Source organism: Fragaria vesca, linkage group LG1 (genome assembly GCF_000184155.1).
Source record: "Fragaria vesca subsp. vesca linkage group LG1, FraVesHawaii_1.0, whole genome shotgun sequence".
Taxonomy (NCBI): Eukaryota; Viridiplantae; Streptophyta; class Magnoliopsida; order Rosales; family Rosaceae; genus Fragaria; species Fragaria vesca.
Genome location: NC_020491.1, coordinates 9,098,219 through 9,117,519, shown reverse-complemented (window position 1 = coordinate 9,117,519; position 19,301 = coordinate 9,098,219). Strand labels below are relative to the sequence as shown.

General features: G+C 39.9%; 5 protein-coding genes and 1 pseudogene across 6 annotated transcripts; 4 read left to right on the top strand and 2 right to left on the bottom strand.

The window, feature by feature from the left end:
• Window positions 1-152: 152 nt before the first annotated feature.
• On the bottom strand, window positions 153-3,014 carry LOC101309100. The gene is made up of 5 exons (XM_004289073.1): window positions 2,585-3,014; window positions 2,218-2,299; window positions 1,343-2,125; window positions 800-1,060; window positions 153-483 (listed from the first exon to the last, which is right to left on the bottom strand). The coding sequence occupies exons 1-5, from the start codon at window positions 3,012-3,014 to the stop codon at window positions 324-326; spliced, it is 1,716 nt and encodes a 571-aa protein (XP_004289121.1). The 3' UTR covers window positions 153-323.
• A 1,423-nt stretch (window positions 3,015-4,437) lies between these two features.
• On the top strand, window positions 4,438-13,059 carry LOC101308814 (annotated as a pseudogene). Its single transcript, XR_183841.1, has 4 exons — window positions 4,438-5,806; window positions 9,253-9,714; window positions 11,520-12,472; window positions 12,643-13,059. The product of XR_183841.1 is annotated as an uncharacterized LOC101308814 (transcript).
• On the bottom strand, window positions 6,326-8,139 carry LOC101291663 (F-box protein PP2-B10-like). The gene is made up of 4 exons (XM_004287821.1): window positions 7,587-8,139; window positions 7,305-7,510; window positions 7,093-7,211; window positions 6,326-6,894 (listed from the first exon to the last, which is right to left on the bottom strand). The coding sequence occupies exons 1-4, from the start codon at window positions 8,011-8,013 to the stop codon at window positions 6,495-6,497; spliced, it is 1,152 nt and encodes a 383-aa protein (XP_004287869.1). The 5' UTR covers window positions 8,014-8,139; the 3' UTR covers window positions 6,326-6,494.
• On the top strand, window positions 9,285-10,598 carry LOC101291958 (probable mitochondrial chaperone bcs1-like). The gene is made up of 2 exons (XM_004287822.1): window positions 9,285-9,978; window positions 10,098-10,598. The coding sequence occupies exons 1-2, from the start codon at window positions 9,775-9,777 to the stop codon at window positions 10,530-10,532; spliced, it is 639 nt and encodes a 212-aa protein (XP_004287870.1). The 5' UTR covers window positions 9,285-9,774; the 3' UTR covers window positions 10,533-10,598.
• A 580-nt stretch (window positions 13,060-13,639) lies between the features above and the next one.
• Window positions 13,640-15,250, top strand: LOC101308516 (cell division cycle protein 48 homolog MJ1156-like). The gene is made up of 2 exons (XM_004289072.1): window positions 13,640-14,635; window positions 14,765-15,250. The coding sequence occupies exons 1-2, from the start codon at window positions 13,640-13,642 to the stop codon at window positions 15,248-15,250; spliced, it is 1,482 nt and encodes a 493-aa protein (XP_004289120.1).
• Window positions 15,251-17,066: 1,816 nt separating this feature from the next.
• Window positions 17,067-18,848, top strand: LOC101308226 (ATP-dependent zinc metalloprotease FtsH 2-like). Its single transcript, XM_004289071.1, has 2 exons — window positions 17,067-18,086; window positions 18,387-18,848. The coding sequence occupies exons 1-2, from the start codon at window positions 17,067-17,069 to the stop codon at window positions 18,846-18,848; spliced, it is 1,482 nt and encodes a 493-aa protein (XP_004289119.1).
• Window positions 18,849-19,301: the final 453 nt, after the last annotated feature.

The window sequence follows — 19,301 nt, the reverse complement described above, 5'->3', positions numbered from 1 at the left end:
AAATTCTGTTTTCTAAAACTAAGATTCTCCAAAGTCCAAACCATGTTTTAAAATCCCTGCACCAAAATCAAAACTGAAAACCCAACTTTCTGTGGCTTGCAACTGATTTTGAAAGTTATTTCCACTATGGATCAAGATCTTTCAAAAGAAAGTACAATATAAAAAAATTACATGCTACATATCTCCAAAACTATTCAAGTTCAAAACTGAATTGGCCTACTCAAAGCTAGTTTAATATGCTTCCTTTTCCCCTACCTAGCAAATTTCAGCTATGTCACCCTTGGCCAAAGATATCAGAAATCAAATTGAGGTCTACAATACTCCTACATCGGAATGGATGACAAAGATAAACCCTCAAGGGATGAGCATGAAGGTGGAAGTGTATCCCGTCTTGCTGACAGAAACTTCATTAATTCTTCTATCTGATGTGTCAGCATGAAAACCTCCTCAACTACATCCTTTGTTACTGAATCTTCCAACATCCTACACAAGTTCCCCTTATATTATAAAACTAGAAAAAGATAGAAAGCATATAGGACAAGAGAGATGATAGATGGATACTAGTCTGAACTACACATAGCACAGATATCTAACACAATATCTTCTAACTAAATCACACGGAGAAATTTATATTCCTGTAAGTTTCAAGGCTACTCTAGCACAGCTGTCCAACGCAATATCTTCTAACCAAATGGAGAAAATTATATCCCTGTATGTTCTAAGGTAGCAACACTTTTCACGATGTGCATTGCATTATATGACTCATTATAACATATAAAGAGCTTAAATATTAACCAACCTTAATTGAGCTTCAGTGCTGCTGCTGCACTCGGAAAATAGCACCTTGATGACAGGATGCAGATCAATCTTTGGTACTGGTTCAGTATTGCCCTGTGTGGCCAAACAATGACCAGTGCCAGACCAAGAATTTGTATTAATGAGAACAATTTGTAGCATTGGAGATCTGAGTTTCAGGTCCTTAACCACGGTCCTGTATGATAATTGATCTTTTGCACATTCAAGTAGCTGGTTTGCAAACATTCTCTCCAAGGTATACTTCCTGTTCCATGAAACAAATAAAATGAAATTAAGCTAAATCCTACATGAATACTCAAACAAACTTCAATATTCAATATTAGTCCTATGACAAGGGCAAGAGAGCCGCTGGTTGCTTCCTATGCGGTGGTCCACATCGTGCATAGACAGGGAAAAAGGTGGACAGGAGAGATAGGTGAGCATATTACTGAGTTCCCACAGGAAGCGCAAGATTTTCTTCATAAACTACAGTAAAGGTAAAAAGAGATACAAGAGCTAAAGAAATGATAGATCATTATACGCTAACCTGAAAACATCTCTTGTCCCTCCAACTGGAAGACTAGTGGCAATATTGCATTTAAACAATCGAACACCACCATCAATAAGTCTGCCACCATTATCACAAGGGTAAGCTCCAAGGAGAGATGAACAATGAGGGCAGAAAAATTCAACCCATTCAACATCTACTGAAAGATTGGAGGACCTGACCATGAAAATATTTTCAAGATACCCATTTAGCAAAGATTTGTGATTTTTCAGAATCTCTGTGTTTTGCTCTGAAGAGGATTTAGACAAATGATGACTGCAGCATTCACCATCATAGTTTTGAGCATGACTTTCCATATCATCACAATCTCCATCCCGTTCTTTCCTGGATTCGCTAACAGAACAATCTGATTCCGAACACCTATGAGGTACGCCCTCACTCTTATCTTCATCCTCAGTAGCATCACTTTTACAACTGGCATCCACATATTTTTCCTTATTTTCCGACTTTGGTATCTCATTGCATCTAACATTACTTCCAGGAGCAAGTTCAGACTCTTTTGGACCACACTCACCACTGGCATCTGATTCATTATCACGTCTTTCACATACACCTGAGTCCGGAAATTCACATCCAACAAGATCATCTTTGCAAAGTGTGATATTAGTAGAGCTCACCAGGCACACACCCATCTTACTTGTGTAAGAATTCGCATATCCAGCAACCAGCTTCTCACTAACTTCTCCAAACGAACAGCAGCAGTTCCCAAACCAGTTGTCTGCCACCTCCCGCCAGTTGACTGATGGCATTTCCACAAAAGTGCTACATCAATAAACCACCGAAACATGTCAAACACACTCCCACTACATTTACTTCAATCAAACTTATACGCACAGGAAGTCACTACATCTTACCTAAGAGGACTTGCAGTCAGCTTATATGAGCAACTTCTGCAATAAAAGTGAACCTCTCCCCTAGCAGATAAACTCTTCACATCTGAAACCAACCAAAACCAGCATCACATCATATGAACCATACACAGCTACACATTCAAAATCAGTAATTCACACATGAAAAACATCTTAAACATCTATAACAGCAAATTGGGTAGTAAAATAGTAACAAAACACAGCTATTTACTCTCAGAAACAGCTTCTAATTCTCAAAACACTAAACACTCACTAACAATTACACCCAAAACAAAAAAAAAAACTAGAATCTTTGAGCAAAACACAAATAAAGTTGAAAACTTTACAAGATAAACCAACAATCTGAGCTCACCGGAGTCCACCGAGAGCGGTTTCAAACCATTGTCTTCATCTTCATCCAACCTCATCTCACCCAAACTGAGTAGAGACTCAAAGTTGAGCACAATAGAGTGATCAACAGGTAGAAGAAGGGCGAGCTTGACCTCAATGTGGTCGTCCAAGGCTTTGAAGCTGACCGGAGACTCGTCGTCGAGCAAAACCCTAGGCATGGGAACACAGAGAGAGACCACGGCGGCGTCGGCGGCGGCGGTCCAGGTGAGGAGGAGGAGAGAGTGAGGGAGGCTGAGGTGGACGGTGAGGTTGTGGCATTGGGTGGAGGGGTTGGTGGAGGAGTTGGTGGAGGAGTTGAAGAGGAAGAGGCGGAGGGTTGGGATGTGGGATTGGGATTCCCATGTGAACCTCCATTCTGTGCTGCTTTCGGCGGTTTCAAGCTTCTGGGTCATTTTGGTTTTGCTTTGCTCCTCTGCTACTTCTGCTAGTGTTCTCAAAGGTACACATTAAAACATGTATACAATGATTTTTTCTTTTCTTTTTAAATTACATTATTTCATTTTTGATTATTATGGCAGAGTTTACATTTAGGGGAGGTTTAGGGTTTACGAGTTCAAGCATAGTGCATCCGAAGTTTCCAAACTAAGAGAGAGCATTTCGTAACTTCTATATTTTGTCTCGTGCATAATTCTTCTTTATAGATAGAAATATATTCTCATGTTTGTCGTAATTGATAACTAAGAGCATCTCCATCTGAGAAGACATTTTTAACAACTTACCACAACAGCTCTTATTTGATATGGTTAGCAGTCTCCAACCGAATAGTCATTTACAAGTGAAAATGACATTGAGAGAGTCTATGTCAAATTTGACATTGTTGAAGGGAACTACCATTTTTTTTTTACTTCTCTCTCTCTCTCTCTCNTNNNNTNTCTCTCTCTCTCTCTCTCTCTCTCTCTCTCTCTNTCCCCCTATGNGTTTTTACTTTTTTACATGTTTAAATGATTATTTAATGTTTAATGTACGGTAAATATTCAAAATTTGACATTAACCAAATTAATAAATGTTATTTTTGCCTTGTCACATGTCAAATTTTGAATTTAACAAAAAAAAAATTGCATATCTATTAAACATGCTCTAAGTCGAAGATTAAGATGTAGCTAGCATCTTTGTTATTCTTGAAATTCATATTGTCTGGAAGCTCATCTTTATTGTAGTCGGAAAAATGATTTTACGATTTTTACCTCTAGTTCTCGATACAAATTACAGCAATACATATTGGTTAGAATTAGCAGATATATATTCAGTCAAATATTAAACCTTATGAGAACTATATAGATATGGTCTAAAATGGATGAAAGGACAACTCTATTATTTTTGATTGTCACATTCTCATTCATAAAAGTTGAGTACTAGCAATTTTGGTATTGTTGTTTAGTTATTCATGATTTCCACTTGGCACTAACAACCTACAACATAGAATCACAAAACTTGGCCACCAAGTATATTAGAGCACATACATGATCAGCCAAATGATAATTAAACCTTTTCCAGAATTGGATTATCTCTTAAACAAAACCCATCACACCCAGCTAAGACTACGATTTATGTAAGGAAATCTCATGCCTTGCTGTGATGAGTCCCAAATGAATAGTCCTTCTCCATATACGACCTAAAGTCCTAAACTCCTCCTCCTCTACCAATATGGATTGCTCCCCGTGTCATAAACCGACTAACATATACAAATTGCTTCAAAACTAAGTAAATTCCTTGCTCCCCACTCATACAACTCTATAAATAAACGCCTTCACAAAGGTTCTTCATCGTCGTCCCAAACCTGAACCAAAATTCAGAGGAACAACAATGAACACCACCATGATTTCATCCCTGAATTTCACAAACATGCCCACAACAGCCTCGTCCTTGTTCTCCGCCTACGCCTCCTTGACAGCATTCCTCATGTTGGCTAATTCCATGGCGGACCAGCTCATCCCCCACTGGCTCCGCTCCTACCTCCACTCCGTCCTCCCCTTCTTCTACACCCCTAAATCCTCCACCCTCACTCTCATAGTCGACGAGATGTCCGGCATGAACAACAACCAAGTCTACGAGGCGGCGCAGGTCTACCTCCAAACCAAGATCAGTTCTATCAACGAACGTCTAAAGGTCAGCAAAACCCCTAGGCAAAAGACCATAACTCTCTCCATTGAGCAAAACGAGGAGATCATTGACGCTTTCGAGAACATCAAGCTCAAGTGGCGCTACGTGTGCAGCGAAAGCAAGGATCATCATCATGGTGATGGTGATAAGAAACACTTTGAGCTAACGTTTCTCAAGAAGCACAAAGCGTCGGTGGTGGAAGCATACTTGCCATATGTGTTGGCTAGGGCAAAGGCGATTAACGAAGAGGAGAAGGTGCTCAAGCTCGACTCGAGTCACTCCGGTTCGGTTGATCTTGAGCACCCTTCGACTTTTGACACATTGGCTATTGATCCGGAGCTAAAGAGCATGATTATCGACGATTTGGATAGGTTTGTGAAGAGGAAGGAGTTCTATAAGAAGGTTGGGAAGGCTTGGAAAAGAGGGTACTTGCTATATGGTCCGCCTGGCACTGGCAAGTCTAGCTTGATTGCAGCCATGGCCAATTACCTCAAGTTTGATGTGTATGATTTGGAGCTTAGTAATGTTTACTGCGACCGTGATTTGAAGAGGAGATTGCTGGCTACTTCAAATCGGTCCATCTTGGTGATTGAGGACATTGACTGCAACGCCGAAACCGAAAACCGGGAGACAGATAGGCAGGTTCAACGCTCTAGCAACAATACGTTCTCGCTGTCAGGTCTGCTCAACTTCATAGATGGTTTGTGGTCAAGTATTGGTGATGAGAGGATCATTATCTTCACCACTAACCATAAGGATCGGCTAGACCCTGCATTGTTGCGACCGGGACGTATGGACGTGCACATTCATATGTCTTATTGCACTCCAAGCGGCTTCAGGATCTTGGCCTCGAACTACCTTGGCATTCATGAGAGCAACCCTCATCGGCTCTGCGGAGAGATTGAAGGGTTGATAGAGAGCACAAACGTCACCCCTGCGGAGGTTGCGGAGGAGCTAATGAAGAGTGATGATGCTGATGTTGCTCTACAAGGACTTGTCAATTTCCTCAAAAGAAAGGAGATCGAGAACAATGAGACCAAGGATGAAGGGACTAATAAAACTGAAGATCAAGAAGCAAAAAAAGGTGCATAAAAAGGACCTTGATCATGATGAACTTGCATTGCCCTAAAACCCTAAAGCATGCTAAACTTCATCGTGGCATTCATGCATCTTGCTTCTTCTCTCAAAAACTAATTGGGGTTCACTGATCAAAATTAACAGAAGGAACAAAACAACGATTGGGACCAAATTCATGAACACACTTTGGGCTTCCTAATGAAAGGGAACGAGTCTGTTTTATCTGAATTATGATGTAATGACTAGTGACTCACGTATTGGTGAACTTAATTACTTGACTGGAGAATCAATATATAGATAGTTCCATTCTAATCTTGGTGTGATGGATCCAACGCCCACAGCGATACATAGCAAAAACATCAGTGCTGCTACACAAAATAAAAAAATATAAAATAATAATAAAATTAATTTTCCCGGATTTCTACATGTATATTATGATATGGTGCTTGTTTAGTGTTGCTATGAAAGTTGGTAAACCAAAAACACTTGGCTAATGCCCCTAAGAATTAACTGAAATGATGAGAGAAGGTAAACCAGCCTGGAAGGCTGGAAGCTAGCAAGATCACGTCCATAAACCACGTCCATAACCAATATATATAGTAAACTGTGAGCTTGGATCTCCATCAACCATGCCATCAAGAAGATTTGCTAAAGATCAAAGATCCATTATATATATACAGAGAGATAAATTTCCTCTATCTAGGCCTGAGCTCAATACCTTCCACAATGAGACTTCTTTTTCCCTCAAAACTTTCAGATCCCTCTAGTATACACTCTATAGTAGCACTATCATCAATGTAGGAGATTTCACCGAACTCAATCTCCATCCATCCATCACTTCTCGTTCGAGCTTGTGAAGCCATCTCTCCTATCAGGAACACACGATTATGATGCGCCACAACTTGGCGTTGAGTATTAACAACACGAACTACACGCAAGCTAACAGGCCTTTCATGAAAACCAGATCGAGATGTATTTGAAAACTTGTATACAAAGTAAGCTACATAGGTTGTTCTTGGTGACAACATATAGGTAGAAATGGATCCCTTGATCTTAAGACGACGTACAAATCTGAGCTCAGCCACTTGGGAAAACCTGTGAATATAATAACAGCATTGTTAACAAACCTGACGGGAGCATCCTCAACTGTTCCCTCAAACAAGCTCTATTATTCTATGGATAACCCTAGTTTTTCTTTATTCCTCTAACAAGTTTTGTTTTTTGTGTTTGTTTTTGAACTAACGGAATCAGATGATAGTACCAAAAAAGGGAGACATGAGAAAAGAGAAAAACCTGGATTCAGGCAGAGATATCCAGTTCCAGTAGTCTGGAATTTCTGCCAAATCAATAAGTAAAAGCCTGGCTCCCATCATCCAGCATTTCTTACCAGTCGCCCGATCATACGCCAAACTCTGTTGATGTACACAAAACAAAAGCAAAAAGTTATTACAGTGCTACAAGAATGACAAATTTACATTTGCATATATGCATCAATATCTACAAACCAAGTAGCCATCGTCAAGGAAGATGGGGGAAGCGCAGAGACTGCGGTAGAGGTCATGCGGAGAAGAATAATGGGGCACCGGTGGAACAGCTCGGGAGATAATTTCATGGATATTAGAATCATCCCAAGGGATTTCCATATTCGTCGTCGTCGACATGGAATACTGCATCACCCATATTACTAGGGTTTCTATTCCCAAAAGACAAACTGCATGAAAACATGAAACTATATTAACACCCAAAAGAAAAAACGAGAAGAAGTTCATTCCATATTTTGGTGTTACCTTTGCCAAGCAGACCTTGTGCTCGGTAGAGTAGCAATAACCCAAGCCAAGTACTTGCAAAAAATGCTAATCCTTTTTCGTCTGTCAGGAACAGCTTGTGCCAATTATGGTCTCTCCAAATCAAATAGGAAATCCATACACCTAAAGCAGAAACTACCACAGCTAAAACTTTCCAAAGCAATCCTAGAACAAAGGAGATCACCAAACCAACCAATCCTAGTGCGACATAAATGTTATGAAACGTATTAAACCATTCGATAACACTACTTATCAATTCTGAGTCTGCAATTTGACCAGCCAAGCTTTCATGAATCTTCACTACTGCATCCCTTAACTGAATTGCTTGCGGCACCATAGGCCCTCTAACATAATTGTACAACTCCACAAATGCTTCTGCTATTTTGACAAACATTTCTCTTGCATTCATCTTACTGTATATATAGTTATACACCTCTACAAGACAACTTGAATGATGAGAAAAACCTAAAGTATCAGACAAGAATATACACAATTCTAGAGGTCCTTGTGAAAGAACAACACTGCTTCAGCCTTCTGTAGAGGAATCAATCATGAAGCTGTGTATATATACTTCTTTTCACTTTCTTGGTGAGAAAGCATCCTAACTTTTCTGATGAATCTCAGAAATTCACAAAATATTTCTAGTCTCAATTAGATATAATTAGTTTCAGTTTACCTACTACCTACCACACTTAACCAGACGTTTATTATAACAAAGTAAATGTAACACACGGTATTGACTATTGAGAACTGGATGAAAAGTATATGATACTTCATACTTGACTACGTCGCATATCAAATTCCGTACAGAGAATGCAAATATCTTATTAATATGCATAAAAAAAAGCTACTAAAGAAACAGTAGAATCTGATTTGCTAACCAAAAAGATTTGGGATCATATGCCTAGCTCATCTGCTTGTTGTTTGGGTTCAACCAACATCTTATTTAGCTCCTACTAAAGAAAAATAAATTGGAAGAGAATGAATGACGAGACCATTTACCATTTTGATTTAGTGAAACTGCTTTCTAATGGGAGTATCTGAATTCTGATGTAATGACTCACTCGGTGAACTTGAGCTAAGACATTAGCTTTGGTTTTATGCCATCTAGAAGTTAGGCTAGGCTAGAACTCTATCTGTTCCAATTATTGGAGGGAGTTTGACAAGACAAGTGCAAAATGTGAAGTGATTTAAAGTGGGGTAAAAACAGTACTCTGTTCATCTTCTTTAATTGTGAACAGAGCAGGCTTGTACTATATTGCTATTTCTGTATGAACTTTGATTTCAGGAATGGACGACTAAATAATCTCTTGCCAAAATCGAATACTTCCAACTACATGTACATCAGTCCTCAGAAATCTCTTTTCAAATCAATCAACCTGCACATAAAGATTCCCATTCATCAATTTTCTGAGTAACGCTGACATTGATTGAGAAGCAGAGCAGGCTTGTCCTCTCTTGCATTATCAATGCCTGACCTTTCATTTCTACAAATGCAAACCCACTACATCTCAGACAGAAACCAACCTCTGTTTCCTCCAAATCCAAATCCAAAACCAAACCCTCCCAATTCGCCATCAAGTTTCTCAGCCAACCATGTTTCCTTTCAAGAAGTTCAGTCTTGAAGACATACCAACAACTCCGGCAGCCTTGTTCTCAGCCTATGCCTCCTTCACCGCATTCGTGCAGTTGGTTCGTGCCATGGTTGAGCAAATCCTTCCCAACCGGCTCCGGTTATACATTATCAACAAACTCAAGGACTACTTCTTCCCTCCTCTGAGCTCTGAAGACATGACTCTAATGATCAACCTATACTCTGCCTCTCGGATGACTGAAAACCAAGTCTATGACGCTGCAGAGGTCTATCTTGCATCCAAGATCAAACCCTCCGAGAAGCTCCTCCTAGTGAGCAAAAGCCGTGATCAGAAGACCATCAGTTTCGCCAATGCGAAACGTGACACCATCATCGATACATTTGAGGGGATTGAGCTCAAGTGGAGCCATTTCTGCCCCTCAAAGAGATCAGATGCTGTTCAAGATGACTATGAGCCACAAAAACATCACTTTAACTTGACGTTTCACGCCAAACACAAGGCAAAAGTGATGGAGTGTGAGAGGGTATTTGTTGTATGGTCCTCCGGGAACTGGCAAATCAAGCTTGATAGCAGCCATGGCTAATCATCTCAAGTTTGACATATATGATTTGGAGCTTTCTAGTATTTCTAGAAACTCAGACTTGAGGAGTGCGTTTCTCTCTACTTCAAACCGTTCTATTCTGGTAATTGAAGACATTGATTGCAGTGTGGAAGCCAAAAACCGGGGTGCAGCTGGGATGTTCATGGGGAGTAGATACAATAGACCACCTGATATGAAGGTCAGTAAATACTTGAATTAAGCTTGAAATCATTGCCTCTAAGTATCTTATCGTTATTCATATATATATATATATATATATATATTAAGATTCTGAGATGATTTATGATGATCGTGCAGTTTACACTCTCAGGCCTACTCAATGTCATTGATGGTCTGTGGTCATGTGTTGGAGATGAAAGAATTATCATCTTCACTACTAACCACAAGGATCGGCTAGACCCTGCATTGTTGAGACCTGGACGTATGGATGTGCACATTCACATGTCCTATTGTACTCCAAGCGGGTTCAGGATCTTGGCCTCTAACTACCTTGGCATTCATGAGAACAACCCTCATCACCTCTGCGGAGAAGTTGAAGGGTTGATACAGAGCACAGAGGTGACCCCTGCCCAGGTTGCTGAGGAGCTTATGAAGAGTGATGATGCTGATGTTGCTCTTGAAGGGATTGTTAATTTTCTCAAATGCAAGATAGAGGCTGATAGCAAGAAAACAGAGGATGAAGGGACTAAGGAAGCAGAGACTTTCGAAGAAGAGTCGGATTCTGGATTTTAGAGAAAGTCAGGCTAGTTTTATTGGGTACCATTAGTATTAGTTCTCAGCTTAGGAGCAGAATGAGTTAATTTTATGATTCCTACTGTTAGATTTGGTTTCTAGGATCATTTGGGGTTTCTCCATATGAACATCCTTTCAATTATTCAGAATATCATGGGAAATATTTCCTTCAATGCTTATTGAAACGTTCTGCCTATAGGTTTATGACTGATTAATTTCTTGCCATGAAGAATGTTACAGAAAATTCGAATCCACGAAGACGAAAATTGAAAACATGACAACATCTAAACCAAGCATAACAAGAACCACCTTGTTTTCTTCATTCATGAGTATCATGAAATAGCCCTGTTCTAAAAGTAATTCAAAATAATAATACTATACCAAAATGGTTGCTGAACAGCTCATAGATAGATCATCAAACCCAAGAATAGGTCGAGATCAATGAGATAAAGATGAAGCGATCTAATAAAATGAACTTCGGATGCACAAAAGTGAATAGCAATGTGAAGTTGTGAACAGTCTGATACAACTCTGTTTTTCCTACCACTCTTCTCGCTCTTCTGCACTACTAAAACAACCACTCACATTCTCCTTTCCTCAAATCCAAAATTTCCACCTTTTTTTTAATTAAAAAAAAAACAAAATGGCTTCCTATCTTTTCCGTAGTTACTATTGTTCATCTTTGACAATGGTAGTTCTCAGGGTCTATTTTCCTGTTGCCAATTAGGTGAGACTTGTTGCGCAACAAGAACTCCATATAGTTTATCCCAACTTCTGTTATAGACTTGTAGTTCAATTAGATATAGGACTGGCCGTGTTTAAAGGGTTTAAGGTTGTAATCCAAGTTCCCTACAAAAGCACGTACCTAGCTACAGAATCGTACTCTATAACACTGGAGACAGTCTCCCACCTTAGACACCTCAACAGAAGAAACCCTAGAGTTGAGCACAATGTTTGCTCTCAATCCCAAACTTATGCCTACATCAGTGTCCTCACTGTTCTCAGCCTATGCCTCCTTCACTGCATTCATGATGTTGGTCCGTACTGTTCTCAAAGAACTCAAAGACTTCATCCCCCGCAGGGTTCGATCATACATATACTCCAAGTTTGAGTACTACTTCTTTGGACCTACTTCGAATCAGCTAACTCTTGTCATAAACAAGCACAGTGGCATGACCCTCAACGAGGTCTATGAGAAGGTAGAGGTCTACCTTGGAGCCAAGATTAGTCCCTCGGATAAGCGTCTTGTCCTGAGCAAAACAAAGAAGCAAAAGACTGTGAGCCTAGCCATTGAAAAGAGAGGCCAAGTTGTCATTGACACCTTTGATGGCATTGAGCTCCAATGGCAGTACCGGTACAGAGAAAAAAACAGGCAGAATAATGAGGTTGAGTCCGAGTGGTGGTTTGATTTAACGTTCAAAGAAAAATACAAAGCCAAAGTGATAGACTCCTACATTCCCTATGTGTTTGCTCAAGCTGATTCCATTCAACAAGGAGTAAGGGTTCTAAAGCTTTATGCCTTCAACAATACTTATAGTGGCACCACCACTTCAGGTAGTATAGATCTTGTGCACCCTGCTACATTTGATACAGTGGCAATGGATCCAGAACTTAAGAAAATGATTATAGAAGACTTGGATAGGTTTGTGGAGAGGAGAGAATTATATAAGAAGGTTGGGAAGGCATGGAAAAGAGGATATTTGTTATATGGTCCACCTGGGACTGGAAAATCTAGCTTAATTGCGGCCATGGCTAATTATCTCAAGTTTGATATCTACGATTTGGAGCTTGCTAATGTACATAGCAACGCTGATCTCAGGAAGGTATTGATGGCTACTACAAATCGTTCTATTCTGATCATCGAGGATATTGATTGCTGCGTGCATATAGAAAGGGAATCAAGTCAATCAACTCAGTCTTCTGCTTAATCAAGCAATAAGGTCAGTAGCTAAACTCTAAATAGGTTTCTAACTTAAGATTTCAATCCATTATCCTAAATATGAGTAGAATCAAGTTATACTTAATCCTCTATATTGTTAAGCATACGGTAATGTGGTATAAATATATGTTATAGTCAATATGCATTGACATTGTGACTTGACAACTGCAGCTCACACTCTCGGGGCTACTCAACTTCATAGATGGTTTATGGTCGTGCTGCGGAGATGAGAGAATAATTGTGTTCACAACCAATCACAAGGAGAGACTATACCCTGCATTGTTGCGTCCTGGTCGCATGGACGTGCACATTCACTTGTCATACTGCACTCCGAGTGCGTTCAGAACCTTAGCCTCTAATTACCTTGGCATTCATAAAAGCAATCCTCATCACCTCTGTGAGGAAATTGAAAGCTTAATAGGGAGTACAGAGGTGACCCCTGCAGCAGTAGCTGGGGAGTTTATGAAGAGTGATGATGCAGATGTTGTTCTTGAGGGGCTTTTAAAATTCCTCAAAGAAAAGAAGGCCGTTGATGATAAGAATAAGTTAGAAAAAGCTAAAACAGCAGAGCTAGCTGGAAGGGACTAACAAACAAGAGAAGCAGGGATGGGATGAGGTTGTAACTGAAAACTAGGAAGAGAGAAGCCACAGTTTGATCGGAAAACTTTTAGTAGGCTGTCTTCACAAGTTGATCAGTTATGCACATTCTCTCTGTATAAGTGTAGTCTTTTAGTAATTCTATTGTTAGGGTTGAATTGGGATCTGTTCTACCTTACAAAGTTGCATATTCTCTGGTAAACTTATGAAGTTGAACTCAGGAAGCAAATTAGGATGCACAATAGCACATAGCAATATTATCGACTAGAGTACCAGCTTGGTGTTTTAGTCTTTTTCGTGCTTATTTTTGTTAATCCTTTGATAACTATCACTTTAATTTGAAGTTAAAGATCTTGCCACTGCCAGGATATCTTTCCCGATTTTCGTTACATGATAACCCTATACCTTATTCATATTTAATTCAAGGATCCTTAATTCAAATAGGACTCCTGGACTAGCTAGTCTCCTATATAAAATCACCATTATACGGGCATCAAATCTACATCCCCTAGACGCTCAAACAGAAAACCCTAGAGCAGTGAAGACAATGTTTCCTCTCAATCCCAAAAATATGCCTAAATCAGTGGCCTCCCTAATCTCAAACTATGCTTCCCCCTTAATCTCAGGCTATGCTTCCATCACAGCATTAGGGATGTTGATCCGTGCAGTTCTCAAAGAACTTAAAGACCTCATTCCCGACTGGGTTAGATCATACATATACTCGAAACTCCGGAACTACTTCAAACCTCCTCCTCCAAATAATCAGCTAACTCTTGTCATAAAAAAGAAAACTGATATGGCGCTCAACGAGGTCTATGGCAAGGTAGAGGTCTACCTTGGAGCAAAGATCAGTCCCTCTGATACCCGTCTTTTACTGAGCAAAACAAACCGGCAGAAGACCATGAGCCTTGCCATTGAAAAGGGAGGCCAAGTTATCAGGGACACCTTTCATGGCATTGAGCTCCAGTGGCGCTACATAGCCATAAAGTCCTCCAAAACCAACAATAGTCCTGCTGCTAAAGAAGAAGTTAGCTATAGGTTTGAGTTAACATTCAATAAGGAACACAAAGCCAAAGTGATGCAGTCCTACATCCCATATGTGTTCGCTCAGGCTGATTCCATTTGCCAAGGGGAAAGGGTTCTGAAGCTTTATAGCACTGGAAGGGATCACTATGGGGGTTCTAAGAGTTGCATAGATCTCGTGCACCCTGCTACCTTTGATACAGTGGCAATGGATCCAGAACTTAAGAAAATGATTATAGATGACTTGGATAGGTTTGTGGAGAGGAGAGAATTATATAAGAAGGTTGGGAAGGCATGGAAAAGAGGATATTTGTTATATGGTCCACCTGGAACTGGAAAATCTAGCTTAATTGCGGCCATGGCTAATTATCTCAAGTTTGATATATACGACTTGGAGCTTTCTAGTATTTGCAGCAACTCTGACTTGAGAAGGGTGTTGCTGTCTACTACTAATCGTTCTATTGTGGTCATTGAAGATATTGATTGCACTGTGGAGATTAAAAATCGGGAATCAGTTGGAAGACCTGGTACTGCTGCAAGCAAGGTCAGTATGTTATCCTAAATATGTTAGTCAGTCTTATTTCTTCTGCTTTGGTATGCCTACTGTTTTCTGGTATATGTCTTATATATTCTATTGTCAATAGGCATTGAGATTATGATATGACAATTGCAGTTCACTCTCTCGGGGCTGCTCAACTTCATAGATGGTTTGTGGTCATGCTGCGGCGATGAGAGAATAATTATCTTCACCACCAACCACAAGGACAAACTAGACCCTGCATTGTTGCGTCCAGGTCGAATGGACGTGTACATTCACTTGTCATATTGCACGCCAAGTGGATTTAGAACCTTAGCATCAAATTACCTTGGAAATCATGAAAGCAATCCTCATCACCTCTTTGAGGAAATTGAAAGCTTAATAGAGAGCACAAAGGTCACCCCTGCAGCAGTAGCTGAGGCACTTATGAAGAGTGATGATGCAGATGTTGTTCTTGAAGGGCTTGTCAAATTCCTCAAAGAAAAGAAGGCCGCAGATGATAAAAAAAACTTAAGAAAGGCCAAAAAAGCTGAAGACGAAGTGATTAAAGCAGAAGAGGATGAAGGGACTAACGAAGGTTCCCTGCCTCCCTCAAACAAGGATGTGAGCACAAACTGCTAGAATGATTGGAAGAAGCAGAAGACAGAAGCCACATTATCGGGGAAATTGCTACTTTATTGATTGGGAATGCAAACTGTCTATTAGCAACAAATGAGAAAAGAGAAATACCAATTGTCAGTGGAAACTTTCCAATCCAACCACCTAAAGTAGCTTGCTTTATAGTTTGAAGTAACTATCACCTGCCTTAGCGATAGGGATTTCTATATTAATTGTTTTGGTTGCATTTTGCATATTTAGGGAATTAGGTTTCTGTTTTATTATGTTTGCAGATCAGTTTCCTTGGCATATAATGCACATTGGAATCCTTAGCCATTTGCTAGTCCTACATTTCTACCTATGTACATCCATCTTTAGCGTTAATCAACTTATTGCCATGAAGAAGGATTAAATCAAGAGGCACAAAGATGAGAAACACATGAACCACAGTTAATCAGACTGCAATTGTAACAATGTCTAGTTGTAATCTAGTAGAGTAAATTGCAATACCTAGTTCGTAGAGAAGCATAAGGCCGAGCCTCCCAAGTCTTGCTCTCAGCGAGAGCCTCCCAACTAATTTGAGATATATCCAGCTTTGAAGCTTCAAATACTCATATAGGCAATTCATCGAACATCTGCATCAATTGACCAAGTTGTGTTTAGCTGGCTGTCCTTGTGAGTTGACCAGTACATTCATCAAACAACCTAGATGATATAGAGGGCTAAACTCAACCTAGAAGACAAAAGATCAAACCTGAGTTGAGAATGCAAATATAGTAAATGGTTTATCTTTATAGTTCAGATGGATGCACATTGTCTGTGTAAAATCCTTTTGGGTTAATAGTTGCAACAACCTAAATACTAGCTGGGTTTACCTAGTATTATTTGGATCAGAGTAGTTTTTCATGTCAGTCTTCTGTCTAGCAGTAGGGATTAGTTAGTTTCTGGTGTTACTTGTGAATTGGGTTATAATGTATGGAAATATATAGTTATCACCATGGTTTATAATGTATGGTCATGTTTGGAAATAGATGTATTGCCGTATATACATGAGAACCCTTGTAGAGTAAGTCACAAAGTTCTGCTGTTTCGCCCAGTCATTAATCAACTCAAGAACACAAAAGTTGAGAAACACAAAAACCTCCATTAATCAGATTGTTAATAATCACTGAAAACTGTTGGCAGTCTATTAGAGTAACTTAACGAACTTGCATCCTGTCTAGTTCAGGAGAGCATATAGCGGCCTCCCAAGTACTCCATGCATGTTTTGCCCCTCAGATAACCCCAATCAAACCACTCTTTAAGATATGTCTAGCTTGATGAAAGTACCATGCCTCTCCCACTAGGAAGAAAAGCCCAAGAACTATGAGAAAATCAATATCAACCAAGACCCTAGCAAAATTGACCAAATTTTCTACCCCAAAAGTATTTTACATCAGAAACAACCAAACTAGTCAAATCTGAACCTACTTTATCATCCCACGTTGGGCGATCTGACCATACAAAAATAGACAACAAGCTAGGTAAAGAAAGTGTGAATTTTTGGCAGTCAAAAAAGTATTCAACGTACTTCATCTTTTCTGAAGAACCACATGGAGCTTGCAGGCTTTTACTTGGCATTTCTAATGGCTATGAACTTCAGTACTTCATTTCCTTTTTCCCGTCAAATGCCTCTGAACTTCATTACTTCATTGCCTTGAATACATAGAATCAACCTCTCACCAAAAACTTGGTTCCTCCAAGTTCTCCAACTGGTTTCTGCAAACTTAAAATTAAGCTCCTGCACCTCATTCTTAGTTTCTCACTATAAGCACATACAGAAATCCAAGAGTTGAACACAATGTTTCCTCTCATTCCCAATATACCAACATCAGTGTCCTCAGTGTTCTCAGCCTATGCCTCCTTTACTGCACTCATGATGTTGGTCCGAACTGTTGTTAAAGAACTCAAAGATCTCATCCCCCTCCAGGTTCGATCATACATATGCTCCAAGCTTGACTACTACTTCTCTACTCATCGCCCTGATGATCTAACTCTTGTCATCAACAAGAACTCTGGTATGGAGCGTAATGAGGTCTATGACAAGGTGGAGGTCTACCTTGGAGCCAAGATTAGTCCCTCCAACAAGCGTCTGGTACTGAGCAAGACGAATCAACAGAAGACTGTCACCCTAGCCATTGAGAAAAGAGGCCAAGTTGTCACTGATACCTTTGATGACATTGATCTCCAGTGGAGTTACGTGGCCAAACCTAAAAAGTCCAAATCCAAGCAGAGCTCTGCTGGAGATGATGAAGAAGAAGAAGAATGGAGCTTCGAGCTCATGTTTAATGACAAACACAAAGCCAAAGTGATAGATTCCTACATTCCCTATGTGTTTACTCAGGCTGAATCCATTAAACAAGGGGAGAAGGCTCCAAAGCTACATTGCGCTGGTAGGGAAAATTATGGGTCTTTTAGAAGTTGCATAGATCTTGTACACCCTGCAACTTTTGAGACAATAGCAATGGATCCAGAAGTTAAAAACATGATTATAGCTGACTTGGATATGTTCGTGAAGAGGCGGGAATTGTATAAGAAAGTTGGGAAGGCTTGGAAAAGAGGTTATTTGTTATATGGTCCACCTGGTACCGGAAAATCTAGCTTGATTGCGGCCATGGCTAATTATCTCCAGTTTGATATATATGATCTAGAGCTTTCTGGTATTCACGACAACTCTGCTTTGAGAAGGGTGTTATTGTCTACCACCAATCGTTCTATTCTGGTTGTTGAGGACATTGATTGTTGTGTGAAAATCAAAAATCGGGAATCAGCTCAGCCATCCGAACCCTCTAATGGCCTAGATTATAGTCCTACAAGCAAGGTCAGTACTGAAATTTAAAATTTTAAGTACGTATCTAACTAGAGCTTTATATTCATTACATGAGAGCCTATTCGGCGCACCCGTCATCTCCACCGTTTAATTTTTTTTTTTTTTTTTTTGGCGGGTCAAAATGGACGGTGGATACACCCGGGTGCGCTGTATAATTTTCATTCATTACATATCCTACATTAGAAATAAATCTTGTCATCCTTGATCCTTTGTATTGGTAACCATTATATATGTGGTATACTGGTCTGTATGTTATATATGTGCATTGAGATAGTTTGAGGATATGTGCAGTTCACACTGTCGGGTCTACTGAACTTCATAGATGGTCTGTGGTCATCGTGCAGCGATCAGAGAATAATTGTGTTCACCACCAATCACAAGGAGAAAATAGACCCTGCATTGCTGCGTCCAGGTCGAATGGATGTGCACATTCACTTGTCATATTGTACTCCAAGTGGGTTCAGAACCTTAGCCTCTAACTACCTTGGCATTCATGAAACCAACACTCATCACCTCTGTGGAGAGATTGAAGACTTAATAGAGAGTGCAGAGGTCACCCCTGCAGTTGTAGCCAAGGAGCTCATGAAGAGTGATGATGCAGATGTTGTTCTTGAAGGACTTGTGAAATTCCTCAAAGAAATGAAGGCCGCGAATGATGTAGAGAAGTTTAAAAAGGCCACAAAAGCGGATGAAGAAGGGTCTAAGAAAGCAGAGAAGCAGGAAAGGGAGGAGGATGCAAACAAAAACTGCTAGAAGAGTTGGAGGAAGACAGAAGCCACAATTGATATGGGGAAAATGCTACATCTAGTACGTTGTTTTTATACTTAAGTTGATCAGGAACATTGTTGCAAACTCTTCTCAAGTTAATTTCTACTTTCAAGTTTCAGCAACAGCCTGAATATTAGCTAGGGTTTATTTGGATAGTTTTTCAAGTCGATCTAGCAGTAGGAATTCCTAGTTTAGCTTAGGATCTCTATTGTTCGGCAGTAAGGGTTGAATTTGGTTTCTAACATCATTTCAGGAATTCAGGTGCTACTGTATTGTCATTCTCTTTTCAATTACAAGTTTGCAGATTAGTTTCATTGTTATAGATATGTTTTAGTTCCAAACTTGACTTCTTATGGTACGCTAGCTAGTTTTTTACCATGAGACATGGCAAAATCAAGGGGAACAATAGTCGAGAACACAAAAAACTCAGGAATTTGG